Source organism: Salvelinus fontinalis, unplaced genomic scaffold (genome assembly GCF_029448725.1).
Source record: "Salvelinus fontinalis isolate EN_2023a unplaced genomic scaffold, ASM2944872v1 scaffold_0203, whole genome shotgun sequence".
In the NCBI taxonomy this organism is placed as follows: Eukaryota; Metazoa; Chordata; class Actinopteri; order Salmoniformes; family Salmonidae; genus Salvelinus; species Salvelinus fontinalis.
Genome location: NW_026600412.1, coordinates 232,650 through 249,626, shown reverse-complemented (window position 1 = coordinate 249,626; position 16,977 = coordinate 232,650). Strand labels below are relative to the sequence as shown.

Genomic DNA, 16,977 nt, shown 5'->3' with positions numbered 1-16,977 from the left:
TTTTGGACACTGATCTGGGGGGTTAGGGGTTAGTGGTAGGGTTAGGGGTTAGTGGTAGGGTTAGGGGTTAGTGGTAGGGTTAGGGGGTAGTGGTAGGGTTAGGGGTTAGTGGTAGGGTTAGGGGTTAGTGGTAGGGTTAGGGGTTAGTGGTAGGGTTAGGGGTTAGTGGTAGGGTTAGGGGGTAGTGGTAGGGTTAGGGGTGGACTGGACACCCCCACCATAATGATGGTTCAGCATGTTATTCAGGCTGTCCACAGGAGATCTGGGACTCTGTTGTTCAGATCGTTGTTGATGTTGTTGAGAACTGCTCCAGTCACCATAGACTGTTGTCTGGTCGTTAGCATCCTTACAGTTCTTCACAAGAGCTTCTCTGACTCTCCATTTTACACCATCTGCCTCGGTTGAAGGATCTTTCCTGTGGGGAACGGCGTTTGTCAGGGTGAACGTGGACCTCTTGGTATCATCATCATGTACTAACATGGGAAAAGGTGACCTCTGTCCATATCCATGTTGTTTTATCTTAGTCTGCATCCGCAGCCTGGTGGTCGACTCTTACACCTTTATAATCTACCTCCATGTCACGTTGACTCTTACACCTTTATAATCTACCTCCATGTCACGTTGACTCTTACACCGTTATAATCTACCTCCATGTCACGTTGACTCTTACACCTTTATAATCTACCTCCATGTCACGTTGACTCTTACACCTTTATCATCTACCTCCATGTCACGTTGACTCTTACACCTTTATAATCTACCTCCATGTCACGTTGACTCTTACACCTTTATAATCTACCTCCATGTCACGTTGACTCTTACACCTTTATAATCTACCTCCATGTCACGTTGACTCTTACACCTTTATAATCTACCTCCATGTCACGTTGACTCTTACACCTTTATCATCTACCTCCATGTCACGTTGACTCTTACACCTTTATAATCTACCTCCATGTCACGTTGACTCTTACACCTTTATAATCTACCTCCATGTCACGTTGACTCTTACACCTTTATAATCTACCTCCATGTCACGTTGACTCTTACACCTTTATAATCTACCTCCATGTCACGTTGACTCTTACACCTTCATAATCTACCTCCATGTCACGTTGACTCTTACACCTTTATAATCTACCTCCATGTCACATTGACTCTTACACCTTTATAATCTACCTCCATGTCACGTTGACTCTTACACCTTTATAATCTACCTCCATGTCACGTTGACTCTTACACATTTATAATCTACCTCCATGTCACGTTGACTCTTACACCTTCATAATCTACCTCCATGTCACGTTGACTCTTACACATTTATAATCTACCTCCATGTCACGTTGACTCTTACACCTTTATAATCTACCTCCATGTCACGTTGACTCTTACACCTTTATAATCTACCTCCATGTCACGTTGACTCTTACACCTTTATAATCTACCTCCATGTCACGTTGACTCTTACACCTTCATAATCTACCTCCATGTCACGTTGACTCTTACACCTTTATAATCTACCTCCATGTTACGTTGACTCTTACACCTTTATAATCTACCTCCATGTCACGTTGACTCTTACACCTTTATAATCTACCTCCATGTCACGTTGACTCTTACACCTTTATAATCTACCTCCATGTCACGTTGACTCTTACACCTTTATAATCTACCTCCATGTCACGTTGACTCTTACACCTTTATAATCTACCTCCATGTCACGTTGACTCTTACACCTTTATAATCTACCTCCATGTCACGTTGACTCTTACACCTTTATAATCTACCTCCATGTCACGTTGACTCTTACACCTTTATAATCTACCTCCATGTCACGTTGACTCTTACACCTTTATAATCTACCTCCATGTCACGTTGGGCATTTATATCTTCAAGCTGCAGAAACATCAGTCAGACATTAAAACTTTTTTTAAAGTTCATACGTTTAACTCACACAAAAAGTCAAAATTTCACAATCCAGACTTAAGATATGTTTAAAAAAAGGAGTGTATATATTTGACAAAGCGGTTTTATGCGCTGACAGAACGGAAGATGATAATTAGGAGTTTTTAAAATTATGAGTCCTCACTGTCCGACGCCGAGTCAAGACCGAGACACTCAAAATGTGGTCTCGATACTGGACTCCGAGTACTACAACACTGGCTTGCACTAAACCAGGAAATGCAGTTATCAGGAGAATGTTATTGAATTGTGACTAGAAAAACAAATTTAGTTCACTTCAGAGAGTTTTCACTTATACAAAGTATCAGGAGTCGACTGTCAATCATCACCTTCCAAAATATTCCAACATCACGAATGAGTAGAATTAGACGAGAATGGATGAGAAACACTCTTGGACAGATGGAAGCAAATGTATCCGACACCAAGACACTCATTATGTGGTCTGGAGACCGAACTGGAGTCCTACAACACTGCTTCATCACAATGTAAGCTAAATGTGTTGGATACAAAACAAACCCTGGCATATTATAAAGGAAAACATGTCCAAATTAATGATATGCATGCATATCAAACAGGAATATATATTATATGAATACATTATGTGGTAATCCGTGGGGTGTTGTGTTTGTGTGCACAGAGACAGGGAGGTTCTATCAGAAAACACACCTTTACTTGACATCATAAAATAAACAAAACAACATAACTTAGGGTCGGCTCGATCCTTCTTCAGGGCCGCCTCCTCGTATTCGGTTCCGTACCCCGGGAGCTTGTCCTCCCCCGCAGCGCTCCATTTAGGCGGCCTGCACGGCTGGTTGGTACTCTCCCCTAATTGCTGCCATCAGCGTGTCCATTCCGGGTTCTCCCAGCAGAGGGAGCCAACGTCACGGCACGTACCTCCCCTCCACCACCAACCCCCGGGGTAGACCTCCCAGGATACCACCATGATTGTGTTTCTCCTCGCAGGGAATTAGACAGATGAACTGCATCCTGTCCAAGCCTCCAAACCAGAACCGTGGGGAGACGTCAGCACTGGTCCTTTTTAATAATATAAACTCTTATTGGTTTCCTGTATCTGTGCATGAACCCTTGGAACACAGTCCATTGTACAAAATAAGTCATCCCCAAGTGAGGGACATCAAGGGGATGAACCTCCAACACTCGGAAGCTTGTTGGGTACATGAAGGCTCATGACAGTTACGTATTCTTTGTTCCAGACCCTTTCTGACCTCATTCAACTAATTGTGATCTACATTGAGGACCATGAATAGTTGAACAAGGTGTTTGTGCTGGGCTGGCAGGAAAGAAAACGTGTACACAGTGCAGTACCCTGGGACAGAAATCACCCACATCTGTATTTTACAATGAGCTTTATGAGTTATAATGAGCTGACAATTCTGCATGATAGAGAACAATGTGTGGATCTACTTCCATCTAACCACAGTGATGCTGCTGATTAAACTCCTAACTAACTCCTGGGAGAGGGTGATGTTCCTGTTGGACCGGAGGTTCCCAACTTCTTTACATCTGTCTGGGTGATGGGGAGGGATGTGCTTCAACCTGAGGAGAACAGAAACATAAGGGGGGAATTAACCTCACTGCTCAAATGTCAGTGTTGGTTCAAGTTGCTGAGAACCTCCAACTACCTTTATTAATGTGCAATGGTTTCGTAAACAGTTTTGCATATTCATAGGCTTGATCAAATTGTAGGCATTGTATGCAATCAGCTATACACTCGTGGTGGTTGAAAATGGTGTTTCATAAAGTAGGCATATCTTTCCGTTTTTATCCGCCTTCGATATTAAATCGAGTTCTGTAGAAAATCGACGCCTTGCAGCAGAATGTTTTTACGTATGAACCGGTCCACGGGGAATACGAATATAGACGGCTGCATGCAATGCCTTTGGGCGGTAAGATGAAACTATATCGCCATCTGTATTGACTGATCATGTAATAATGTACAAATAACTTGGCTGGCTTACATGCCTAGATTGAACAGAGTACAGCTGGTTAGCTGCATTTCCAACGTTTTTAAATCACATGTGAGATGGAGAGGTGTGAAATGAACGCATCAGTTGCCATCTTTAGTCTCTGAATTATGTTTATAGATTTGCTACATTTGTCATTAGCCGACTAGCAAGTTCCTCAATTCAGGGTTAAAAAATGTCTGGGTCTTCACAATTGCCACATTGCTGACTTTACACTTGGTTAGTTTAGTTCATCTCTTAACAGCTGATATGCAGGAAGAGATCGCCTGCTAACTAGTTTTTGGATCCGATGCCAACTTAGCTTGGCTAGCGGGATGATAAAAAGCACTGACTCAACATTTGAATAAAAAATTCAGATGAAAGTAATTTGTTGAACTTTTAAACAATTTGGTGAATAAATACAAGTACATTTCACAAAGTTATTCGCTATTCCTCTGGAACATTTTCTCCCACCCGGGGACTTTGTCCGCCATTTATTCAGACATTTTTATTTATTATTTCCGCTACTTGTCACAAGGTGTTATGGGATACCCTCCCCGGCGAAGGAAACATCGACGAGGCCTTCGCTGATTAAGGCATTTAAACAATTTGGTAAATAAATAAACGTAAATTTCAAAGTTATTCGCTATGTTCGCTGTGGAACATTTTCTCCAAACCGGGGACTTTGTCACCGGTTAATTCAGACATTTTTTAAAATCATTTCCGCTACTTGTCGCAGGGTGTTATGGGATAGCCTCCCCGGTGAAGGATACATCGACCAGGCTTTCAAAATCAATCAAATAACGACACCTTAAATCAGCAGTTTAATTGGGATTAAAACACGCCAATTCTGACATATTGCCTTGAAATTCTGCCTTTTATCGTTGTCGATTGGGACACAGTTTGTGACTTGATTTAGGTTTAGTTCAGCCGTCCTGTTGCACTTATCCAACATGACACTACAGGGCAGCGGACATCCACATAAGTCCCTGTTTTCTCCACCACAGTAAACTAAGTTTTAGGTTTAAAAAAAACAGGGGAGGGACAAAATAAGGATGCTTCACGAATTTGCTATAATCTTTTGCACATTATTTTCCTGTTTAAGGCCAACCGGATGTCTAGCCAGTCTCAACTAGCGATAATCCACCAATGGCAATGCGAGAAAGTCGCAAAGAACCATATCCAACCACGTGTGGTCCAATCATATTCGCCCTTTGACCTTAGCTCCGCCCCAAAAGCAAACGGCGGCCATGACACTTTCCCCTCATCGGATTATTGTTTACATCAAACGTAGAGTTACAGAGTAAGTATCTTTAATAAGGTTGAATGAAATGGATTGTCATCTTATTGTTACATCTGTGAAGTTGTAAGAAGAATGGAAAAGTGAATCGAAAACATTATACAGTTCTATCTCTGCAGTCATCTACCTATGATACCCGTAGTATTGGTTTGGTATCGGTAACTACCGGTACAATCAGCGGCCACTTGTCTGCATTTTCAATAGTATTTTTACAATCGTAGCTATTTTAATGCATAATATCGCTTAAATTCGTGCTTTGTTGTATGGTGTAAGACGTCTGTGAAGTTGTGAAATAGTGTGTACGTGATGCAGGCTACAGTACAGTAACTTTAACATGCTACTGTACAGTAGTTTATTTTCGGTTCCAGTGTATAACACAGTTTTATTCAACATGTGTCAGTCATGGATTAGCTAATACATGTATTATGTTCTCTAGTTTAATGGGGTAGAAATCGTGATATTTGCTGTTACGTACGCCTCTTGGAGGAGGGAACGCAACACCCTGCTACAACTCAACTCCCCGTGGAGTGAAAAAGGTATGTGATCGTAGGTGCGGGGAAGGACGGCAGGGAAAAATACCGTTTACAGGGAATCTAATTCTTCCTTAAACACGTTAAGGTGGGGAAACTGGGCTGGACCGAACCAAAGCAAAGAAAGTAAAAGCCCCCTCTACAACCTTACCTGCCTTCCCACAGCTTACCTAACCTTTAGCACCAACTGGCGGCTAACCAAAATACAGGAGGTGATCCGCCCAGGTCTTACCTAGTGTGCATAGACAGATTCAATACTACGGGTTATGTATGCCCGCAGGCCTCTTGCCTAAACACTCCCAAGGTGCCTTCCCCTTCCCCTCGGGGAACAAATGAAACAGAATAATTCAAACTTAGTGAACAATTTCAATAACCCCAAAAACACTCAGTCCTATGGCATACACATACCAGGAGAGGCTACAAAATACTTCCAACAACTTTTACAGACCAACAGCCAACACAGGACGCCATTTCCTGAAATACACACAAACCCACAACAACACAGAAACTGTGGAACGTAACATTTGCCTTGCATTTCAATCTACACATGAATATGGGTCTGCAATGTATTGCAATGTTAGGTAGGCTATTGAATTCCCTTGGCATTCTGCAAGCATGAATACTTTACAATAATGAAAGATATGCATTGTGTTAATCTTACTATTTGTCCATGTATTGAATGATACACAGCTTTCCATAAATGCAGTGTGGACTTTTTACAGATGAAACCCCTTCCATTATGACACTCCTTCCTGTATCTGTCATAAAGGCCTATGCATTCTATGTCCTTTAGTTACACAACTAAATCTAGTATCTGTCACTTACCTTTCATGCTGTAGATCTGCTGTCATGGTGCTGAGAATGCTTAGTACTGTATCTGTCACTTATGTATTCTCTGTATGTATTAGGTATTAACCCTTGGACGTACAGGTACCTCCAGCGCTCCCTCCTGCCTCACATTCGGCCCCTGTCCCTGGTGATCTACCCCAGACCCCCTTGTATCCACCCCAGGCTTCTGAACTTGCCCCAGTGGGGTGAAGACCAGAAGAGGGTGATGTCCTTCCTGCCTCTCTCTCTCTCTCCCTTAAATGCAGCTGGTGACTCCAGAGAGCCGGCGGGCATCTCTCAACAAGAAGCAGCAGTGGATTGACCGGATGCTGTTTACCAGGAGCCTCCTACAGAGCTCACAGTTCATCACTTTCCTTTCCCTGGTGGGGTGAAGGCCAGAAGAGGGTGATGTCCTTCCTGCCTCAGAATGTGCTGGGGTGAGTTTTTCCATAACAAATGAGCAGCTTAGAAATTGTAATTTTAATATTTTCTTCTCTCATGATCTATCAATGCCTCAGGATGCCACTGGGTAAACATTATCTAACTGATTAACTTTTCTGTGATGATATGTGGAAGAAGATGTGTCTGAATTAAACAGAGGAACTGGCCTAGAGTTAGTCCTGTCTGGTATAATTAGTGGTCAAGACTGGACAAGGAGGGTTGGATAAACTCCTCTCTATGAAGATGAGTCCTGTCTGGTATAATTAGTGGTCAAGACTGGACAAGGAGGGTTGGATAAAGACCGTCAATATATTATTGTCAGGAAATACAATTCTTCAGGAAAGGGAATATGAACTAGAACTGGTGTGACAAATCAAATGTAAACCTACTGTAGGTCTACTTCCTGGAACTGGTGTGACAAATCAAATGTAAACCTGCTGTCGTCCTACTTCCTGGGACTGGTGTGACAAATCAAATGTAAACCTACTGTCGTCCTACTTCCTGGGACTGGTGTGACAAATCAAATGTAAACCTACTGTAGGTCTACTTCCTGGAACTGGTGTGACAAATCAAATGTAAACCTGCTGTAGGTCTACTTCCTGGAACTGGTGTGACAAATCAAATGTAAACCTGCTGTCGTCCTACTACCTGGGACTGGTGTGACAAATCAAATGTAAACCTGCTGTCGTCCTACTTCCTGGGACTGGTGTGACAAATCAAATGTAAACCTACCGTAGGTCTACTTCCTGGAACTGGTGTGACAAATCAAATGTAAACCTGCTGTAGGTCTACTTCCTGGAACTGGTGGTGATCAGGCCTTTTAACAAGAACCATCACAGACGTGTTTGAGGAATTTAAAATAGGCCCTAACCCGACCCCATTTCTCCGACCCCATGCCCCCCTATTATACAACAGAAATGTGCACTTCTACTACCACAGTACCCAACCCTCTGATAAGTGTATTTATACTACCACAGTACCCAACCCACTGATATGTGTATTTATAATACCACAGTACCCAACCCTCTGATATGTGTATTTATACTACCACAGTACCCTCTGATATGTGTATTTATACTACCACTGTACCCAATCCTCTGATATGTGTATTTATACTACCACAGTACCCTCTGATATGTGTATTTATACTACCACAGTACCCAACCCTCTGATAAGTGTGTATTTATACTACCACAGTACCCAACCATCTGATAAGTGTGTATTTATACTACCACAGTACCCAACCCTCTGATAAGTGTGTATTTATACTACCACAGTACCAACCCTCTGATATGTGTATTTATACTACCACAGTACCCTCTGATATTTGTATTTATACTACCACAGTACCCTCTCATATGTGTATTTATACTACCACAGTACCCTCTGATATGTGTATTTATACTACCACAGTACCCTCTGATATGTGTATTTATACCTCCACAGTATCCAACCCTCTGATATGTGTATTTTTACTACCACAGTATCCAACCCTCTGATATGTGTATTTATACTACCACAGTACCCTCTGATATGTGTACCCAACCCTCTGATATGTGTATTTATACTACCACAGTATCCAACCCTCTGATATGTGTATTTATACTACCACAGTATCCAACCCTCTGATATGTGTATTTATACTACCACAGTACCCTCTGATATGTGTACCCAACCCTCTGATATGTGTATTTATACTACCACAGTACCCAACCCTCTGATAAGTGTGTATTTTACTACCACAGTACCCAATCCTCTGATATGTGTATTTATACTACCACAGTACCCTCTGATATGTGTATTTATACTACCACAGTACCCTCTGATATGTGTATTTATACTATCACAGTACCCTCTGATATGTGTATTTATACTACCACAGTATCCTCTGATATGTGTATTTATACTACCACAGTACCCTCTGATATGTGTATTTATACTACCACAGTACCCTCTGATATGTGTATTTATACTACCACAGTACCCAACCCTCTGATATGTGTATTTATTCTACCACAGTACCCAACCCTTTGATATGTGTATTTATACTACCACAGTACCCTCTGATATGTGTATTTATACTACCACAGTACCCTCTGATATGTGTATTTATACTACCACAGTACCCAACCCTGTGATATGTGTATTTATACTACCACAGTACCCTCTGATAAGTGTGTATTTATACTACCAGAGTACCCAACCCTCTGATAAGTGTGTATTTATACTACCACAGTACCCTCTGATATGTGTACCCAACCCTCTGATATGTGTATTTATACTACCACAGTACCCTCTGATATGTGTATTTATACTACCACAGGACCCTCTGATGTGTGTATTTATACTACCACAGTATCCTCTGATGTGTGTATTTATACTACCACAGTACCCTCTGATGTGTGTATTTATAGTTCCACCGTACCCTCTGATGTGTGTATTTATACTACCACAGTACCCAACCCTCTGATAAGTGTGTATTTTACTACCACAGTACCCAATCCTCTGATATGTGTATTTATACTACCACAGTACCCTCTGATATGTGTATTTATACTACCACAGTACCCTCTGATATGTGTATTTATACTATCACAGTACCCTCTGATATGTGTATTTATACTACCACAGTATCCTCTGATATGTGTATTTTTACTACCACAGTACCCTTTGATATGTGTATTTATACTACCACAGTACCCTTTGATATGTGTATTTATACTACCACAGTACCCTCTGATATGTGTATTTATACTACCACAGTACCCAACCCTCTGATATGTGTATTTATTCTACCACAGTACCCAACCCTTTGATATGTCTATTTATACTACCACAGTACCCTCTGATATGTGTATTTATACTACCACAGTACCCAACCCTCTGATATGTATATTTATACTACCACAGTACCCTCTGATATGTGTATTTATACTACCACAGTACCCTCTGATATGTGTATTTATACTACCACAGTACCCAACCCTCTGATATGTGTATTTATTCTACCACAGTACCCAACCCTCTGATATGTGTATTTATACTACCACAGTACCCTCTGATATGTGTATTTATACTACCACAGTACCCTCTGATATGTGTATTTATACTACCACAGTACCCTCTGATATGTGTATTTATACTACCACAGTACCCTCTGATATGTGTATTTATACTACCACAGTACCCTCTGATATGTGTATTTATACTACCACAGTACCCTCTGATATGTGTATTTATACTACCACAGTACCCAACCCTCTGATATGTGTATTTATACTACCACAGTACCCTCTGATATGTGTATTTATACTACCACAGTACCTAACCCTCTGATATGTGTATTTATACTACCACAGTACCTAACCCTCTGATATGTGTATTTATACTATCACAGTACCCTCTGATATGTGTATTTATACTATCACAGTACCCTCTGATATGTGTATTTATACTACCACAGTACCCAACCCTCTGATATGTGTATTTATTCTACCACAGTACCCAACCCTCTGATATGTGTATTTATACTACCACAGTACCCTCTGATATGTGTATTTATACTACCACAGTACCCTCTGATATGTGTATTTATACTACCACAGTACCCTCTGATATGTGTATTTATACTACCACAGTACCCTCTGATATGTGTATTTATACTACCACAGTACCCTCTGATGTGTGTATTTATACTACCACAGTATCCTCTGATGTGTGTATTTATACTACCACAGTACCCTCTGATGTGTGTATTTATAGTTCCACTGTACCCTCTGATGTGTGTATTTATACTACCACAGTACCCAACCCTCTGATAAGTGTGTATTTTACTACCACAGTACCCAATCCTCTGATATGTGTATTTATACTACCACAGTACCCTCTGATATGTGTATTTATACTATCACAGTACCCTCTGATATGTGTATTTATACTACCACAGTATCCTCTGATATGTGTATTTATACTACCACAGTACCCTTTGATATGTGTATTTATACTACCACAGTACCCTTTGATATGTGTATTTATACTACCACAGTACCCTCTGATATGTGTATTTATACTACCGCAGTACCCAACCCTCTGATATGTGTATTTATTCTACCACAGTACCCAACCCTTTGATATGTGTATTTATACTACCACAGTACCCTCTGATATGTGTATTTATACTACCACAGTACCCAACCCTCTGATATGTATATTTATACTACCACAGTACCCAACCCTCTGATATGTGTATTTATACTACCACAGTACCCTCTGATATGTGTATTTATACTACCACAGTACCCTCTGATATGTGTATTTATACTACCACAGTACCCTCTGATATGTGTATTTATACTACCACAGTACCCTCTGATATGTGTATTTATACTACCACAGTACCCTCTGATATGTGTATTTATACTACCACAGTACCCTCTGATGTGTGTATTTATACTACCACAGTATCCTCTGATGTGTGTATTTATACTACCACAGTACCCTCTGATGTGTGTATTTATAGTTCCACTGTACCCTCTGATGTGTGTATTTATACTACCACAGTACCCAACCCTCTGATAAGTGTGTATTTTACTACCACAGTACCGAATCCTCTGATATGTGTATTTATACTACCACAGTACCCTCTGATATGTGTATTTATACTATCACAGTACCCTCTGATATGTGTATTTATACTACCACAGTATCCTCTGATATGTGTATTTATACTACCACAGTACCCTTTGATATGTGTATTTATACTACCACAGTACCCTTTGATATGTGTATTTATACTACCACAGTACCCTCTGATATGTGTATTTATACTACCGCAGTACCCAACCCTCTGATATGTGTATTTATTCTACCACAGTACCCAACCCTTTGATATGTGTATTTATACTACCACAGTACCCTCTGATATGTGTATTTATACTACCACAGTACCCAACCCTCTGATATGTATATTTATACTACCACAGTACCCAACCCTCTGATATGTGTATTTATACTACCACAGTACCCTCTGATATGTGTATTTATACTACCACAGTACCCTCTGATATGTGTATTTATACTACCACAGTACCCTCTGATATGTGTATTTATACTACCACAGTACCCTCTGATAGGTGTATTTATACTACCACAATACCCTCTGATAGGTGTATTTATACTACCACAGTACCCAACCCTCTGATATGTGTATTTATACTACCACAGTACCCAACCCTCTGATATGTGTATTTATACTACCAGAGTACCCAACCCTCTGATATGTGTATTTATACTATCACAGTACCCTCTGATATGTGTATTTATACTACCACAGTACCCTCTGATATGTGTATTTATACTACCACAGTACCCTCTGATATGTGTATTTATTCTACCACAGTACCCAACCCTCTGATATGTGTATTTATTCTACCACAGTACCTAACCCTCTGATATGTGTATTTATACTACCACAGTACCCTCTGACATGTGTATTTTATACTATCACAGTACCCTCTGATATGTGTATTTATACTACCACAGTATCCTCTGATATGTGTATTTATACTACCACAGTACCCTCTGATATGTGTATTTATACTACCACAGTACCCAACCCTCTGATATGTGTATTTATACTACCACAGTACCCTCTGATGTGTGTATTTATACTACCACAGTACCCTCTGATATGTGTATTTATACTACCACAGTACCCTCTGATGTGTGTATTTATACTATCACAGTACCCTCTAATATGTGTATTTATACTACCACAGTACCCTTTTAATATGTGTATTTATACTACCACAGTACCCTCTGATATGTGTATTTATACTACCACAGTACCCTCTGATATGTGTAATTATACTACCACAGTACCCTCTGATATGTGTATTTATACTACCACAGTACCTTCTGATATGTGTAATTATTCTACCACAGTACCCTCTAATATGTGTATTTATACTACCACAGTACCCTCTGATATGTGTATTTATTCTACCACAGTACCCAACCCTCTGATATGTGTATTTATTCTACCACAGTACCTAACCCTCTGATATGTGTATTTATACTACCACAGTACCCTCTGACATGTGTATTTTATACTATCACAGTACCCTCTGATATGTGTATTTATACTACCACAGTACCCTCTGATATGTGTATTTATACTACCACAGTACCCTCTGATATGTGTATTTATTCTACCACAGTACCCAACCCTCTGATATGTGTATTTATTCTACCACAGTACCTAACCCTCTGATATGTGTATTTATACTACCACAGTACCCTCTGACATGTGTATTTTATACTATCACAGTACCCTCTGATATGTGTATTTATACTACCACAGTATCCTCTGATATGTGTATTTATACTACCACAGTACCCTCTGATATGTGTATTTATACTACCACAGTACCCAACCCTCTGATATGTGTATTTATACTACCACAGTACCCTCTGATGTGTGTATTTATACTACCACAGTACCCTCTGATATGTGTATTTATACTACCACAGTACCCTCTGATGTGTGTATTTATACTATCACAGTACCCTCTAATATGTGTATTTATACTACCACAGTACCCTTTTAATATGTGTATTTATACTACCACAGTACCCTCTGATATGTGTATTTATACTACCACAGTACCCTCTGATATGTGTAATTATACTACCACAGTACCCTCTGATATGTGTATTTATACTACCACAGTACCTTCTGATATGTGTAATTATTCTACCACAGTACCCTCTAATATGTGTATTTATACTACCACAGTACCCAAACAGGAGCTGCCTACAGAGCTCACAGTTCATCACTTTCCCTGGTGGGGAGAAGACCAGAAGAGGGTGATGTCCTTCCTGTCTCAGAAAGTGCTGGGGTGAGTTTTTCCATATTAAATGAAAAGTTTAGAAATTGTTATTTAGTATTTTCTTCTCTCATGATCTATCAATGCCTCAATGTTCACTCAGTGGCGTCCTTTCTAACTAAATTGTTATATATTCTGTGATGATATCTGGGAGAAGATGTGTCCTGTCTGGTATAATTAGTGGTCAAGACTGGACAATGAGGGTTGGATAAACTCCTCTGTATGAAGATGAGTCCTGTCTGGTATAATTAGTGGTCAAGACTGGACAAGGAGGGTTGGATAAACTCCTCTGTATGAAGATGAGTCCTGTCTGGTATAATTAGTGTTCAAGACTGGACAAGGAGGGTTGGATAAACTCCTCTGTATGAAGATGAGTCCTGTCTGGTATAATTAGTGGTCAAGACTGGACAAGGAGGGTTGGATAAACTCCTCTGTATGAAGATGAGTCCTGTCTGGTATAATTAGTGGTCAAGACTGGACAAGGAGGGTTGGATAAACTCCTCTCTATGAAGATGAGTCCTGACTGGTATAATTAGTGGTCAAGACTGGACAAGGAGGGTTGGATAAACTCCTCTGTATGTAGATGTGTCCTGTCTGGTATAATTAGTGGTCAAGACTGGACAAGGAGGGTTGGATAAACTCCTCTGTATGAAGATGAGTCCTGTCTGGTATAATTAGTGGTCAAGACTGGACAAGGAGGGTTGGATAAACTCCTCTGTATGAAGATGAGTCCTGTCTGGTATAATTAGTGGTCAAGACTGGACAAGGAGGGTTGGATAAACTCCTCTGTATGAAGATGAGTCCTGTCTGGTATAATTAGTGGTCAAGACTGGACAAGGAGGGTTGGATAAACTCCTCTGTATGAAGATGAGTCCTGTCTGGTATAATTAGTGGTCAAGACTGGACAAGGAGGGTTGGATAAACTCCTCTGTATGAAGATGAGTCCTGTCTGGTATAATTAGTGGTCAAGACTGGACAAGGAGGGTTGGATAAACTCCTCTGTATGAAGATGAGTCCTGTCTGGTATAATTAGTGGTCAAGACTGGACAAGGAGGGTTGGATAAACTCCTCTGTATGAAGATGAGTCCTGTCTGGTATAATTAGTGGTCAAGACTGGACAAGGAGGGTTGGATAAACTCCTCTGTATGAAGATGAGTCCTGTCTGGTATAATTAGTGGTCAAGACTGGACAAGGAGGGTTGGATAAACTCCTCTGTATGTGGAACAGGTGTAACTATTTATCATGTGTAACAATCAAACCTCCCTATTGGCTGTGTGTTCCACATTCTAAAGTAGAACCATCATTTTACTTGCTGAAATATTGTCCAGAAATGACCTCATTGGACAGAAAGGGGAACTCCTCCCCACACGCATGTTGAACAAATATAATGTTTCCCTGAAACAAAGGATTCCTGTAGTTTCATGAAATAAGAAATGTATTCATAGTATATCATACATCATTACAAGCCAACATCCAATAGCAACACTGCTATTGCTTGTTTAGTTTCTCAACATGTCCAAGAGGTTTTGTTTAAATCCATTGATGACTTTTAGTTTTATTGAAGAAGAAAAAGGGTTTTGAGGCCCTGAAGTAAATATACTTGCTGCTTCTCTTTTTGTTAAATTATTGACCTGTGGAACATTCACCTACTGGGTCAATTGTAACATTTAATATCCGCCACTTGGTTGAATTGTAAATGACTGGTATGTCCTAGGAACATACTTAGTGTGTAATGGTAGCTGAGATATGTTGTTTGTATAAAAATATGATCAATCCAACTTAAATAATATTTTCATAATAAACTAAAGTCTAAAGTGTTAGTTTGTTCCCCAGTCTCCTCTACTCTTACTGAGAAAAGGCCTCAACTGAAGAATCTACAGCTGCTGAGTCTGAGGTGTTAATCAGTCCAGTGCTGCTCTGACCACAGTGTTGTTAGGAACCACATTTTCTAACTCTACATACACAGCCTTGTGTCAACTCTTACTGTGAACTACTTCAGTTACTGGAAATAAACTCAGCAGTGGTCAGACCACAATACATCAACATAAACAACACCAATAAATGAAACCATTATTAACATCTTCTGAAGTCTCCACCCTCGCAAAAGTTACGAGTTAGATGATAGAGAAGGGGGGGAGTAAGAGGGAGGGGGGGGAAGAGGGATGGAGACATGGTTATGAGACAGCTGTATTCTTCAAGAATCACAGACGTGTTTGAGGAATTTAAAATAGGCCCTAATTCTGTCATTGTGAAAGTAATTTCCCCGACCCCCTGCCCCCCTCCTTGACTTTTACTAAATAAGTGTTGATAACGTCAGTGTTAGAATTTCAAGATCACAAACAAAACATTTTGTAAGGAATTTTGGTTAAAAAATATTCGACCTGCCCTTCCTTCTCCCGACAGTTGCCTGCTCACATAGGCACATTCTCCAGATGAACCTTTACCTGTTGGTTAGAATGTTTACTGATATTCATTATTATACAACAGAAATGTGTATTTATACTACCACAGTACCCTCTGATATGTGTATTTATACTAGCACAGTACCCTCTGATATGTGTATTTATACTAGCACAGTACCCTCTGATATGTGTATTTATACTACCACAGTACCCTCTGATATGTGTATTTATATTACCACAGTACCCTCTGATATGTGTATTTATTCTAGCACAGTACCCTCTGATATGTGTATTTATACTACCACAGTACCCTCTGATATGTGTATTTATATTACCACAGTACCCTCTGATATGTGTATTTATTCTACCACAGTACCCTCTGATATGTGTATTTATACTACCACAGTACCCTCTGATATGTGTATTTATACTACCACAGTACCCAACCCTCTGATATGTGTATTTATACTAGCACAGTACCCTCTGATATGTGTATTTATACTACCACAGTACCCTCTGATATGTGTATTTATACTACCACAGTACCCTCTGATATGTGTATTTATACTACCACAGTACCCAACCCTCTGATATGTGTATTTATACTACCACAGTTCCCTCTGATATGTGTATTTATACTACCACAGTACACAACCCTCTGAT

General features: G+C 40.1%; 1 protein-coding gene across 3 annotated transcripts in view; it reads left to right on the top strand.

Annotated features, from left to right (window-relative positions):
• The first annotated feature begins 5,125 nt into the window (after positions 1–5,125).
• Positions 5,126–16,977, top strand: part of LOC129844684 (endonuclease domain-containing 1 protein-like) — a 113,557-nt gene continuing 101,705 nt past the window's right edge. The window contains exons 1-3 of one of the 3 annotated variants that reach the window (XR_008757954.1): positions 5,126–5,229; positions 5,663–7,021; positions 13,822–13,924. Coding sequence is in view for 2 of the 3 variants with exons in the window: in XM_055912726.1 (XP_055768701.1) it covers positions 7,012–7,021 (10 nt within the window). In the remaining variant the exon portion in view is untranslated. The remainder of the gene's footprint in view (positions 5,230–5,662; positions 7,022–13,821; positions 13,925–16,977) is intronic. The other 2 variants (XM_055912726.1, XM_055912725.1) reach the window with 2 other exon arrangements.